This window comes from Prionailurus bengalensis, chromosome B4, assembly GCF_016509475.1.
Source record: "Prionailurus bengalensis isolate Pbe53 chromosome B4, Fcat_Pben_1.1_paternal_pri, whole genome shotgun sequence".
In the NCBI taxonomy this organism is placed as follows: domain Eukaryota; kingdom Metazoa; phylum Chordata; class Mammalia; order Carnivora; family Felidae; genus Prionailurus; species Prionailurus bengalensis.
This window is the reverse complement of record NC_057358.1, coordinates 103,627,156-103,642,698: the sequence shown is the minus strand read 5'-3', so window position 1 is coordinate 103,642,698 and position 15,543 is coordinate 103,627,156. Positions and strand designations below refer to the sequence as shown.

The 15,543-nt window shown below is 32.4% G+C and overlaps 1 protein-coding gene across 1 annotated transcript in view; it reads right to left on the bottom strand.

Moving 5' to 3' along the window:
• PTPRQ (protein tyrosine phosphatase receptor type Q) overlaps positions 1-15,543 on the bottom strand; it is a 238,357-nt gene that overhangs the window by 131,176 nt on the left and 91,638 nt on the right. The window contains 7 exon segments of the mRNA XM_043564288.1: positions 1,864-2,015; positions 2,389-2,461; positions 2,463-2,665; positions 2,927-3,217; positions 4,622-4,790; positions 9,174-9,319; positions 10,037-10,197. Of these exon segments, the coding sequence (XP_043420223.1) occupies positions 1,864-2,015; positions 2,389-2,461; positions 2,463-2,665; positions 2,927-3,217; positions 4,622-4,790; positions 9,174-9,319; positions 10,037-10,197 (1,195 nt within the window).

Below are 15,543 nucleotides of genomic sequence, written 5' to 3'. Positions count from 1 at the left end.
AAGACTATGAAAATCAACGGAGGACAAAACAGGTGTAAAAAGGAGTAACTAAAAGTAGTAAATTTTCAAGAAAAACTATTCCTTCTACCCAAAAGTAATATATTTAATACTTTATGGTATAAAGATTATATGTTTGCTACTAGAAACATTTTAATGGTAGCATTTCCACTGAAATATCAGGAAGTCTAAAAATCATAACTTATTCTCATATTCAGGTAAAGGTACACTGTCCTTTCATACTTAGTGCTATGACAATGCAGGATGCAGTTTTAAAACCTTTTCTTGGGGCGCCTGGGTGGTGCAGTCGGTTAAGCATCCGACTTCAGCCAGGTCACGATCTCGCGGGCCGTGAGTTCGAGCCCCGCGTCAGGCTCTGGGCTGATGGCTCAGAGCCTGGAGCCTGTTTCCGATTCTGTGTCTCCCTCTCTCTCTGCCCCTCCCCCGTTCATGCTCTGTCTCTCTCTGTCCCAAAAATAAATAAACGTTGAAGAACGCATTTTCTTAAAAAAACAAACAAACAAAAAAACCTTTTCTTAAATGATGTACAATAACACAACAATAGCTAACACATTTATCATGTGCTGAAGATTATTCTAAATGCTTGATATAGATTTGCCCTTACAATTCTCACTTTTTAATGTATGCATCCTTATAACTCCAATTTTGCACTTGAAGAAACCAAGTCAGAAGAGGTTAAGTAGCTGCCTTAATGCCACACATTAAGTCTCAAAAAAAATGTCATTGCAGTAAAAAATGATTGCTTTTTCCTTTCTGATATTCATTTCCCAGTGACCCATACAGACAAAGCAAATAAAAAATGAGAAAATGTTAAGATTAGACCAGGATAGATAGTAGGGGCCTAGAGACTTAGCATTATTAGAATTTCACACTTTTGGGGAACAGATTCCACATTTATGGAGTACTACAATTCAAATTCTACTCAGCCTACCAGATTTTAAAGTAATATCTTGATTTCCAGAAAGAAAGTCATTGTTCGTTATGACATAATCTTAACCATTGCTTTTGATTTTTACTAGTCACTTTGCAAGCTACACATGCTGTAAAAATAATTTACCATCAGCAATAAATTGTAATGCATATAATATTGGGACAATGTTTACTGCAGATTTTTTTCACTCTTCTTGTTGTAACTAAATAAGAGCATCCCAGTACTTCATCGCCTTTGGAGAAAAAAATAAAAACACTTTCTTAAATAAATGCTAGTTATATAACATATTTTGGCAATTAAATGCTAGAAATCACACAAGTATATTTGAGATCCTTTGTTATATCTGTAATTTGGGTATTTTTCATTGATTCTAGAACCTAAAAATGGAGAAGGGAAAGAGTATTCAGTGTTGTAAACTAATTGGCATTGAAAGGAAAAAAAATAATGATATACCTTAAAAGCCCAATTAGTGTGGGATTATATTCTATCAGGGAAGATTACCAGAAGTCCAGTAGAAATACTTTTCTTAAAAGGTTAAGAACACTCACTTGGTATCTTTTTAACAACAAATAGAAATATATTGCATTTAAGATAATAACAGTTTTTAAATAGTCTGAAAAAATTTACTATGTACTTTCCAGCATTTATACAATAATGCAATTATTTCTTAACTTGCACATATCTAGAAGTCGTAAAGTCTAAGTAAACTGCTCTACAAATTATTCAGCTGTCATATCTGACAAATGTCTTCTGTGTTTTCCATAAACATCCTTAAATTGTAGGGGGAAAAAAAAGATTATTTAAAAAGATGGTCCTTGTTTAATTTAAAGCAGTCCATTTTCCTCTGCATGTCAAGTGATTTTAATTCAATTTCTGAATTTTTAAATTAACATGTACTGTTATAATCAACCTACCTTATAAAATATAGTATCAGTTTCATGCTCATGAATTTTTAAGCTATATATTTTAACAATACCGCCTGGAACAGGACTTGGACTCCATTTCAGCCATACCAAGTCTGAAGTGTAGTTGATTAAAGTCAAATTTTGAGGAGGTGCTAAAGGCACTGCAGGAAAACACATTATAAAACTTATATTCATAAAATTTTTAGTAAATGATATTTAGTAAAAATATCATTGTGACTCTAGCTTCTTGCAGGCACTATTAAGAAAGATTCCTAAAATGATCATATTTCAGAAATAAATAGCATCGGTAACTATGTTTTTATACTTGGAACTCAGTAGTTCCAAACTAATTTTAAACAAGCACTTTGTTCTAAGGCTTGAATTAAAAAAAATGTTCAGCAAATTAGATGAATAGTTGTAAGCCTGTTACAAATAGATAACTGAATATCTTTTCATTTTCCATGCTGGTCCTTAAAAAGAGAGAGCAAGGCTGCAACAGGGAAATCATTTGAAGAGTTATGGATTCAGGCTTACCTGACTCATCTGTGTAAAAGAAAAGAGTACTGGAAGGACCAAGTCCTTTTATAGTTCTTGCGGCAGCAAAAAAAACTATATAATGTAAATGGTGAAAGTTCTTCCAGTATTAGATAGTTATCAGAAGTAATGAAAGAATAATTTTCATTTGGTCCTTGTAAAGTTAAATCATAACTTATTATTGCACCATTTGGTTTTACTGGGGGATCCCATGATAAGAGAACTGAGGTAGAGGAAAGGTTTTTAAAAGTGTTGATTATTGGTGAAGTTTCTGGGACTATAAAAGAAAAAAAGAATATTAAATTAAAAGTGAATTAGCATTAAAAAGAAGAGGCTTTAAAATAGTGGGACATAATTTCATTAGCAGATAATTATTTTAATTTTAAAAAACAGAGCTTATTATGTTTATTGAAAGGCTAACTACTTGAGAACAAGCAGTCTCTATACAGTTATAAAAATAACGTTTTCTATCAGAAAGCTATGTAAAGAAGAGAACACCAGCAATCTGCTTAATAGGCAATAAAAGGGTCCAGCCTACCATCTTCTTCAGTTTTGATGTGTAGCTGGGCAGTATAGGTATCAGAGAATCCCTTTTCTGTTGATGGAGTGATTTTTAATATATAATCAGTATATTTTTCCAGATTATCAAAATATATACTTCTCTCATACGTCACAAGAAGTGGTGTCACATGGCGAGGAGTCTGCTGTAAGCTCAGAGAAACATAGTAGAAGACTAGACCATTTGGATGAGATGGTGGGCTCCAGCTTACATTTATTGCAGTTGATGAAATGGACTCGTAAGTTAGGTTTCCAACAAACCCTTCGGGTACTATGGTAGGTAATGTGCAAAATATAAAAATTATCAGTCACCCTATATAAAATTTAGGTAAATTCACAAGCTGAGGATAACTGTTGAAATGGCATCTATTACATCATTAGCTCTTACATTGTTTAAATGCAGATGTAGTAAATATCACCTATTACAAAATATCATTACAAAATAATTATATTAAAAATGATTCAAAATACAAACCCTGTCATTTTTAATATGTGTTAGAATTGCTTTATATGATATTCTCTTTTCTTTCCTACAACGTGGTGATTATCCGTGTACACATACATGTATGTCTGTGTATGTATACTCAGATATTTAAATATTTTGATCATTTATATTATTTAAACAATATTTTAAGTTTCTTTCTTCTAAAGATTATCATTACTGTATATATATCAGATCTAGGACCTCTCACCTGGAACAGTGCACAATAAGTGTTTATTATTCATGGTGCTACAACAGTCACTGATAACATTTATAGATTGCTGAAAATATGGGGAGATATCCGCATTTAAAGAATGCCTGAAATGATATTGACTACATACTGCACTAAAATACTTCGTTAAAGACTCTGCAAGCACATATTTTCACGTTTTTTATAATTTTACCCTGTTGATCAATGTGTAAACTATTTAAAAGATTGTTCAACAACAAAAGCATTCACTCATACTTATCGTGTCTGTCGATTTGCAATCTTCAGACAATAAACACAGAATCTTATTCTCAGCAGAAGTTTAGGTCAATACCATTTCTCAATAAAAGACTAGTCCTTAAGAAATAAATGGACTCCAGAAACAACCACAAGAAGAAATAGGCAATGATTTATGGATCATTGTATTCTTGAAGCTGAAACCTAAAACATCAAATGCCTCAATCATTATAGTTTTCTGAATACTCAGCACAAACAGGATACTGCTGAAGCTGCATACAAGAAACTTCTAGAGTTAAAAAAGTAAAGATATTATGAGTATATTAGTCAAAAACATAATAAGAACAAAGATGCTGTATAGAGTCCTGTGTGGATTCAAAGGCTGAAATGGAAAGAAGTTGCTAGATTAAAACAAAAAAAGGTGTTAGGTTAAAGCAAATGGACAAGCACCCATCGACGTATGCAACAGAATTTTTCATGCTTACAACTGGACAGCTGTGACATCTTTTGAAGCAATAAAAGTGACAGAAAGTTCATGAATGGTAGTTTCCATAAATAGAAAAGGCTGTTATTATTATAATAGTTTTACAGTTATATTAAATGCATTTCCAAACTTCTATAATGACTAGTTAAATGTGCCTAAATAAATCACAGAATTTACTAGTAATATATACAAATAGAAAAAGGTTCTAAAATAAAGTGTTAAATTAAACCTTTTAAAAATTAATAAATGCTTTTTGTTTACATACTGTCTTGATCTGTGTATACTTGAGCTATGTCACTGCTTTTATTCCCATTTCCAACTGAGGTACTTGCTGTTACCCAAAATGTATAGTAGCTGAATATTGCCAGTTTATCTATTACTGCAGATACGGTCATATTGTCAAAGTCATTGGTTACTTCATGGAGTGTAAAATTCTGAAAAATAAACATATTGTTTTAATTGTTCAGAATGTAGTTTTAGTATACGTAATTTCAAGTAATTTCAAAATAATTATTATCCATGAATTGGCCATCCCTTATTATTTTAAAATGTTAATTTTTGAAAAAAATCAATGTAAATTGATTAGTGCAATAATTAAACTGGAAATATGTTTGTACTAAAGAGGAATAGATGGTATTGTTTTTATCATAAAATTAACATACAGAATAGGAAAGAGCAGAAACTTCCAGCTTATGGAGAAGGTCCAGTAGCCAACTGAAAGCGCTCCAAGGTGCTGAGCAGTGTCAGTTTTCATTATAAAACTTTCAAGTCGTTTTCAAAACATTGACCCTATATTTTATGAATATTATAAAAACTTTGATTTTTTCTTCCTATTAATGATGAAGAAATTATTAAAGTGTTCACCACTTTCTCTGAACTCAAATGGTTATTATTCATCTTTAATGGGGCTTTTTTTTTCTACAATCATGGGGAGAAATGGGAAGTCAGCTAGATGCATTCTCTTTATTAAATGCAAAGTAAGAGCAATTTAAAAAAATTTTGCCTGATTCCTAGTTATATTTGTCCTAAAGCATTTATTGATGATTAGGGAATTTATTTATGCAATCATTTTCTTTCTGATCATATTTTAAATACAAAACACATAGCTAACAAAACCAGTAATAAAATAAAGGAAAATATACTTAAAATTATGTAAGCAATTAGTATGAATAAATCCATACTAATAGTATGGATGTCCATATTATTAATTTAATAATATAATAATGCCCATCTACACCAAGAAAGCTCAATCATTCCAAAACATACAAAGTTTTAAGCATCTTATAAACCTAACTTCAATTCTAGCAGAGTATCCCTCAATAAACCATCTAAACTCAGATTCTCTTTCCTCAACTATAAAATGGGAGTAATTATTTCTACTTCACAGAGAGATTTTGAGGATGATATGAAACACATAAAACAATATCATATCTAGCACACAAATAAAAAACAATAAATGGTAATTAGTTCATTTAAATGAAAAACTTAGGGTAATTAATTTGACTAAAGTTTACAGTTAGGATGGTTCTATAATGCATCAAAAAATTAAATTCAGCAAAGTTTTGTGGTTCTTTTGCCAGTATTTGGTGGAGAGGAGGGGAAGAATGAGTGTAATAAAAGATCTACCTCAATTTTGTGGCTGCTTATTCAGGAACAGATAAGTTAAAACAATGTAACAATCTCACACAAAATATGATCTGTAAACTTGAATTATCTTTCAACACATCTGTCTTACACAGGGAATAATTGTTTTACATAAAGTGTCTCTTAAAATATTAGCGTAATTAATTATTTAGCCATTTAAAAAGAAGGAAATCCTGCCATTTGCGACGAGACGAGGATGAACTTTGAGGTCATAATGCTGACAGAAATATGTCTGACAGAGAAAGACAAATACCATATGATCCCACTTATATGTGGAATCTAAAACACACATAAACCCCAAAACCTGAACTCACAGATACAAAGAACAGATTTGTGTTTGCCAGAGGTGCAGGGTGAGAGGGGGTGGGCAAAATGGGTGAAGGTGATCAAAAGGTATAGACCTCCAGTTATAAAATAAGTAAGTCATGAGGATGTAATGAAAAAATATACTAATGTAGCTTTTTGGTGTAAATTTTATTTTTTCTTTGTTATTGAATTTATTCTGATTACCTATCACCTTGATGACTATTTGGAAATGAATTATTTTGAATCACCCAGTAGCCATTCCTGATGAGTGTGTGACTTATCATACATAGACATGTACCAAATTTGGAATTAGATCAATTATCCAGATGATTATTTCAGTCATTTATTTATTTTTGAAAAAAAATTTTTTCAGCTCAAATTATGTAATTAAGACTTGCTACTCTGTATATATAAATGCAGTCAGAAGTTATTTAGTAAAAGCTTTCAAATTTGATTAATCAACCAGTATTCATTAGCATTTTTTAAATATAATAAGACACTATGTCAGGCACAGGAGGAGATATGACATAAGTGGGTAAAAATGAAAATGTAGAAGAATTAATACACTATACTAAACACAATGTGCAACAATTGAAGGAAGAACAATGGTAGCAGAGAGATTAAATTCCCCAAGGTCAGAAGAAGGAAAAATCACTTTCCCACAAACTCAAATGCTCCAAAATTATAACTAAGTATCAAAAATAATGTTGGTACATTCTTTCAACTAAAAATATTTATTGAGCATTGAACCTATGTATGATATAGTACCAGAGGACTTCGGGGGATGGAATGATAAGTGTCACGTGATCCTTTTCTTCAAGTTATTTGCTATAGCATAGGGAGCTAGGACAAGTAAGCAGATACCAAGAATGGTTAGCAAAATGTGATATACCATGCATGAGGTTATTCTACAAAGTTCTGTGGGAAAGAGAAGAAAGAGAAGGAGGAAGAAAAAGCTACACACTCATTCTGCTATACAATGTTCATTTTGAGGGTTTATTCCACTCTTCCAAACCAAAATAGAAAATCAGTTAGCAAAGATGCTCTATTTAACATTAACTTGAGGAATAAATTAAAGCGCAGATGAACTTCACGCAATATGAGAAGTATCTTCACATCATTAGCCTGTGCTCTCTAGCAGCTGTCACACATAAAAGCATTCTTAAGATTATTTAATAAAAGATTACTTTTTCTAAGTTAGATGAATTGTAAATAGGTTTGAAACCATAGTTAGATGTTTATACTTCATTATTTAAGTGTGGACAAAGAGAACCAAAATAGAATTGTGTATATAGGTCATAAAGTAAATTGTACCCAGGCAAAAACCTTTGCTAAGATTCAGATACAGACACCACCCCTTTGCAGTATTTTTGTTAAATGTGTGAAAGAAGAAATCTGCATTTTGAATGGCCTCCATGACATAATGACACATTTTTAAATTTGTAAACAACACTGTGGTAAAAAAAAATTATAATAAATTGCATACAAATCCCATTTCTTTTCTCCAAATAGAGCAGAACAAAAAGGAATAGCAAAAGTTGCTTAATGTACACAGAAAGGGAAAAAAAAGGATCCTCCTTTCTCCTTCTGCTCCTAAGGCATTGTTATAAAAATATACATTTATAACTACATACATATCTATATCTTCATGTCTTGTATAAAGTAGTTTTTCTTTTGGCATTAAGTTTTAAGTAGTCACACTTATTCAAGCCCATCCTTAGAGGGTCTTGAGCAGAATGTAAAAACTAAACCAACCTTGACTTTCTCTTACTCACTGCTCAGTAGTCCTGAGACTACTGGCAAAATTCTGCTCTGACCCCATTCATCAGCCTAAGCTGCAGCATAGATACAGTAAAGCAAATAATTCAATACAGTAATGCTTTATTTCCTGAGATTGTTGATCCCAAGAACTAACTCCCATGGCTATATTAATGTCGTCAGTCACAAATAGAGCTGGACAGCCCCAAATTACTAAGACTTGTCTCTATTCTTCAGCTGCTTAAAAAGATACAAAGAAGTAAGAATGAACAGTGTTATAATCAACAGGCAGTCAACAGTTTCTATTAAGGTACGTGTTCTGTAAATTGTAGCCTTTCTTCAAAATTAGCTTTTTCCAAATTATATTCCAAATCTCTCCATTCCTGATTCAATCATAACCATTCCAATTTTATCATTTTCATATGTTAGAGTTCTGTTAAATATTTAGTTTGGATAAATAAAGGATTTCTATTGAGTAAACTGAAAATATTTCTCTAAACAAAATGCATTTTAGCTATTTTCATAACCATCATTATCCACATCAGAAAGTGCCCATCTGCAAACTGTATGACCCTAAAACCCTGCATACCTCAAGTGAAATAACCACATTCCTAGTGATTTTATTACATGTGATACTAAATAACAACAACAAAATCCCTTCAGCTAGCAGTTAAAAATTGTTAAAATTGAAGAAAAATATGCAAACACATCCAAACATTAAAACTATTTATATTGTATGCAAACAAAAGGGAAATTTTTTTAGCTGAGAAATGAGGGTAAATTAAATCATCAACTCTTTAGAGAACACTTCTTGAAGAAGTGGAATTGAGGACCATATTTATACACAGAATTTTAAATAGGTCACATCTTCATTGTTTATAATATATTTGAAGCTGACATGGAAATGTGTGCATATGCACAGACAGGTTAAAATGTATCTGACATTTCCCCACCATATTTTTTCAGTTTCAATGTAAGTTTTATGAAATGTCTATTCATAATTATCAGTGTAAGAGAAATGGTTTTTCTACCATGCCAAGTCTGTATCATCATCAATAAAACTGGAGGATGTAAATAAAGAACTAACTAGAAGAAAACTCAAGTCTTACCTGCACAAAAGTACCTGAAGTATTTCTGTAATAAACAGAATAATATTGAATAATCCCATTAGGTTTTGAAGGAGGCATCCAAAAGAGCATTATTGATGAAGAACTGAGATTTGCATAACGAACATCTTTGGGAGGATCACTTGGTGCTATAAAACAAACAATTGAACAAAAAACTGCACCTGTGGCTCTAAAGAATGTCTGCAATGTTCTAAATTTTACCTGTCTTTGATAAGCAATAACCACTGTTTTTCAAAAGAAAACTTAAATTAGGTATAACATCTAATGAGAGGTCAGAATTGAAATCCACAAGGCTCATTGGGCCATCTCTCTAATACCATATCATAGCAAAATCCAAGCAGAGGAGAGATAGATTTCTTACTAAAGAAAGTAAAACACTATCCCACTTCTAAAACATGCCACTGCCCTGTATTGGAAAACAACCTTGTAACAAGTTTCCAATATAAAACACATAATATGAAATTCTTATTTAACTTAGAATCTTGAAATCGAATAATAGAGAACAAAGACAGTGAGATGACTTCATGCATGTTATTTTGTTTAACGAATACATAAAATACTAAGTGTCAAGTTCTATACCCAGTGTATTTACAAATATAAGCTCATTTAATCCTCATAAGGACCCTGTTAAGTAGGTAATGTATTGTTTCCATAATATAGATAGGAAACTGAGGCACAGAGAAATTATTTTCCCAGCATCACACAGCTAGGAATTGACCAAAAAGCAATTTCACTTCCAACATGATGACAGATATTAGGCTTAGTAATACATTTTGATATTTAATACTTTTTTTTTTTTTTGCGTAGGATATTTTTTTACTTGGCCTACATCCAAAAGAACTCACCTCCCTCGGGTGTTCGAAAGTTAATGATACTGCTTCTCATTTTCCCATCACCAAACCTTGTGCTAGCTGTTACATAAGCACTATATTCAACATTATAGTCCAAATCTGAAAACTCTAATGATGTTTCAGTTACATTAATAGTTTTTAATGATGACCTATCCCTGTGAGAAAAAAAAAATCTTTATAATTGACTATTAAATTAAACATTACATACACATTTTGAGCACAAGTATATTAAAAATAAGCAACATTAATGCACACAAATGTATTAATCCAGACTAATAGGATAAAGACACCGCTTATCCTGAAATGCTAAAAAGTGTGAAATTAAGAATAATTCAATAAATAATTTTTTTGGTTTTCAAGTATACTGAGTAATTCAATCAAGTGTTAATAAGTTGTTCATATTAGAAGTTACTTGGACTGATTTTAATAGATCTCTAGGAATACTGTGTGGTACAACTAATTACAGCATTCCTTTTCATACCCATGTTTTACTTGTTCAAATATATGTTCTTTTTAAGTGTTGGTGACATCTTATATATACCCTTTGTCAAACAAATTCATTTTTCATACATCGTACAAAAGTAATATTTACCTCAGAGAAATTCAAATAGTAAATATCTAAGTAGTAGTATATAAAATAGCAAACCTGTGTGTTATTCTTTACTTATTATAGTAATTAATTACCCTTTATTAATTTCTAAATTAATTATGTATTATGTATGAAATTATGTAGTAACTGGAAACAAATTGAAAATAATCTATGTATAACATACAGAAAAGGAAAAGGTAGAGCTCACATCTCTCATCCAATTAAAATCTGAAAAGTATTTAAAATGTCATTCCAGAAAACACAAAAAAATGTTGATTATTAAAATCTCTTCAGGTCGCCTGCGTGGCTCAGTTGGTTGAGTGTCCGACTTAGGCTCAGGTCATGATCTCACAACTCATGAGTTCGAGCCCCACGTCAGGCTCTGGGCTGACAGCTCAGAGCCTGGAGCCTGCTTCAGATTCTGTGTCTCCCTGTCTCTCTGCCCCTAACCCACTCACATTCTGTCTCTGTCTCTCTCAAAAATAAGTAAACATTAAAAAAAATTCAAAAAAATTCTTCAAGTAAATACTAAAATCTCAAGGAGGGAAAAAAGGCTAAATGACAAAATGTTGCTAAGTAGTATGATACTGCAATTATTTTATTTCAGTCACGCTCGTATAGTTTCTATAGTTTTGAATTATGTATAGGTTAGAATCTAAATTAAAGAATGAATATGTACATAGTGGTACTGAAAACTGCATTTAAAAAAATTAGATTTTAAGACCAATAAAGTTAATTGTGAAAGAATTTAAGGAAATATGATCAACATTACAGCAAAAGTATATGAATCTCATGCAATCCTATTTTTTCCTTCTTTAGTATCACATGGCACCCAAGAAGTAAATGGGTATTTCCTCTGAATATAAGATGCTCTTTCTTTGCCATTGAAATATTGGAATTCTTGAATCATTAAGAGGAATAATAGATTATAAGTGAACTAAGGGTATCCACAAAGACACATACATTTCAGCCATGGTTTAACGATTACAAAAGTGTCAATTCACTCCAAATATAAGTAGGGTTATCTGAAAAGTAGTCAGAAAGCTTACCATAGTGAGAAAAATATGAATTCAGAATCTGTGATTGTAGACCAGCAGGATTAGCAAGGCTATTCAGCAATTTGAAACAGTTTCTTCAGATAGCTTCTCTCAGAAGCAGTAGAGACTTCACTGAGACCCAGGAGGGGGCTTTTAGAACTTAAGGCTGTGGCTGTTAGTCTCAGAGAAAGACGCTTTGTCATAGAAACTTTACCCAATTCCTTACCCCTGTCATTGGTCACAGGTCATTAGAACACTGCAATATGGTTAATCCAATTCAGATCTCTAAAACTGTGAAATTACCTAAAGTGATCTAATTGCACCATATCTATTTTTAAAATTCCTTTTCAAGCATATTTTTCAATGCTATCTGCTGCCTTGCATCACTACCTTCTTGCCCTGACTGCAGATAAGTGTCTGCCTACAATAAGAAAAACCCTGATTACATTCCATAGATAATTTAGAATCAAGGCAATTACCTGGAAAAGGCAGATCAAAAGCAAATTTTGTCTCACATACCCAGGTATTTCAGTAAGAAGATAGTCTTTGTAAACTGTCTGAATAACAAAGTCAATAATCCACCTCTGCATGTACAGATACAGTTTCTACACCTACCCTGGTTTACCTCAAGACAAAATAGTACTAATAAAATTTTCAGATACTGATAATGTTCTTGTCTGTTTGGGGCTTGTTCTTCTTTTGTAGTCTAGGATTGTCGCTATTTTAACGACTAAGGTAAAAAAAAAATCTGAGCATAAATAAATGTCAATTGAAATTTCATTTCTGATCCAAGTTCATAACATAACTTAGATAAGAGATAGTTTGCTACATAACTGAGAACTAGGAAGGGGAAAGAGAGAGAGGTATTGCTGTCTCTAAGGATCTGACTCCCTCTTCCTTGCTCTTATGCAGTTGCCAGATTGAAGGAAAGACGCATAAATCTTCAGAGAACAGAGAACAGCCATCTCTGTAAGCAACCCTGCAGCTCTGATGAGTCACTCCCTCCATGCATGAGAAGGCCTACGTTTGACACTGCTATAATCTTTTGGTTTTAACTGGTGTAGTTTAAAGATCTGTTTTGTCCGTATTACTTTGAAATACTATAATAGGGATATTATATGTTCCATTAGAGTGTTTTATTTCCATTTATAAAAGTGTATGTTCTTCTATATCTTGACCTTGTTTTGCTTTACTTATGTGATGACAATGATCTACATCATTATTTTTTTGTAATTGCCTAATTTGGATGTATCATAGTTATTCAGCCATTCTGCTGTAAAATTAACACTTAGGTTGCTTCCCACCCCTCTTTTAGTTACTAACTGTGACACAGCAATCATTCTTATACAAATATCTTTTCATAATGGTCCTTGGATTTCTGTAGGTTAAATTCCCAGTGGTGTAATTATTACATCAAATGGGTTGATTTTTTTTAATTTTAATGATTACTGTTCTAAAAGTTGTTTCTGTTCCAAATTATAAATTATTATAATTTAGAACCACAACAATGTGTGAGAGCACACCTTTGGCAAACTCTCATTACTAGTCTGGATATTAATCTTAATTACTGCAAACTTGACTCAAAAAATATTTTTAATCTGCAAATCCCTAACCATTTGTGAGACAGAATATCTTTTATATGTATATTGGTCATTTGTGGCCCTTTTTTGCATAACATATGCACTTTCTTTTCTATATTTTATTGTAGTGTCTTAAATGGAGAATATATATTAGAGTAGAAAGGCACTATTCTTTTTAAAAAAGTTTTTAATATTTATTTAGTTTTGAGAGAGAAAGAGTGTGAGCAGAAGAGGGGCTAAGGGTGGGGGGGGGGCACAGAATCCGAAGCAGGCTTCAGGCTCTGAGGTGTCAGCACAGACCCTGATGCTGGGCTCAAACTCACGAACTGCAATATTATGACCTGAGCCAAAGTTGGACGCTCAACCAACTGAGCCACCCAGGTGCCCCTAGAAAGGCACTGTCCTTTTAGATAGTGCTCCAAGCAAAGAAGCACAGATACCTTCCTAGCCCCTCTCAATTTAGAGATGATATGTATGCCATCAATATCCAACAAAATTTATTGAGTATCTACTTTATGCAGGAACTATGTTAGACACAAATATGAGTAAGATTCAGACCCTATCCTCAAAACAGACAAAATAGTAAATAATTATAAAACCTTTCATTAATAAAAATGGGATCCCTTTAATGACAATGACAACGCCATCTCCACCCTGCCCCACCAGTGGCTAACAGCAAAGAAAAAGAGATGAACAAAAAAATTAAGCCAGTAAAATTTGATTACTGGTAACATCTAGAAAAGGAGAATACAACATATCTCCCAAAGGTGCAGGAAATTGTTGACCAGAAAGCGAGTTTGTAAGGTTTGAGAGAAGAATAGGGAGTTGAGTGAGGTGGGGGGAAAAGAAAGGAAGCCTCCCTGACAACATAGGTCTAAATCTTACATATTCAAAGTTATAAACTGTGTATAAATGGAAGGGATATAAATGTCAACAATACTTATACTCTAAAATAGATAACTTTCAACATCAGGCAAACCTCCTAGCCAGGGTCAATTTTCAAACTGAGGAAAAAACTTGAGGGGAGTTCTCAGTGCATTCATTTTACTGATTTAATACTAGAAATTTATTAGAACATTTTTCTAGCTAGAATTTTTTTAAAGCTTGAAAAAATGATAACCCCCCCAAAAAACCCAAAACCAAAACCAGAAAACCCCAGACTCATAACTATAGACAATAAATTGATGGTCACCAGAGGGAAGGCAAGTGGAGATATAAGTAAAAAAAAAAAAAAAAAAAAAAGTGAAGGGGATTAAGAGTACACTTATCATGATGAGCACTGAATCATGTATAGAATTGTTGAATCACTATGTTGTGCAACTGAAACTAAAAACAATGTATGCTATCTACACTAGAAATAAAATAAAATTTGAAAAAAGAAACTTCTTAGAACATTTTAAAAGCTTTCTTGAATTTGAGAAATCGAAATTATTTGAATGACCTTGAAACAACTGAATAAATGTAGGATACAGTTTTTCTGTGTACACTCACTGGTAACAAGAAAATGTCTTGGGATGGGATTAATAGGGTCTTTAAAATGAAGTTATTTCCTAAGTAATTTATGATTTTTTTTATCAAAAGACAGACCACATTGTGACATCTAGGGCATGAAGGAAATTCTAGAGTATAAAAGCAGTTTCTCTGGTCTCGTTTAGCACTTTCTTTACTCATCTCTTATCACATCAAGATCACACTAAGCAGCAACTGCTAAGAAGGAATCTTGAAGGAATCTTGAATACCAAACCACCTGGGAAGACTGAAACCAATTCCCCCGTTTCCCTAAGTGTGAACATAAAAGGTTTTCTACACAAGATTTGAGACCCTCTGAAAGGTCAGGGTCTTAATTCTAATCTTCATCATTTGATATTTTGTTCCATGTGGGTAATCTAACCTGATGACACATCCTTGTTCATTCCTATGTATTTATATTCAAAGTTATAATCTGCCATCATCTAAATATTCTAGATTAATCATTTCACTCATTAAATAACACTTACAAAAATAATTTCAACATCCACTTACTTGACTCTCTCAAATATTCTCTTCCTCATACAAACAAATGATTTTCACTAATTTTCTCACTATAAGGAAACCACTCTTCTGTGTTGCACCTTACTCTAGAACAGTACTTCTGCATAGCTGAGTAGTACCAACAGATTAGAAATTATGTGTTAAATAACCCCAAGCTAGCAAAGCATCATATTCTATGATGCTAAAGCTTTTCCAGAGTTTCAGAGAAAGTCAGAGTCAAAGTAGGGTATTTATTTGTTGTTGCTGTTGTTCTCGTTGTCATTT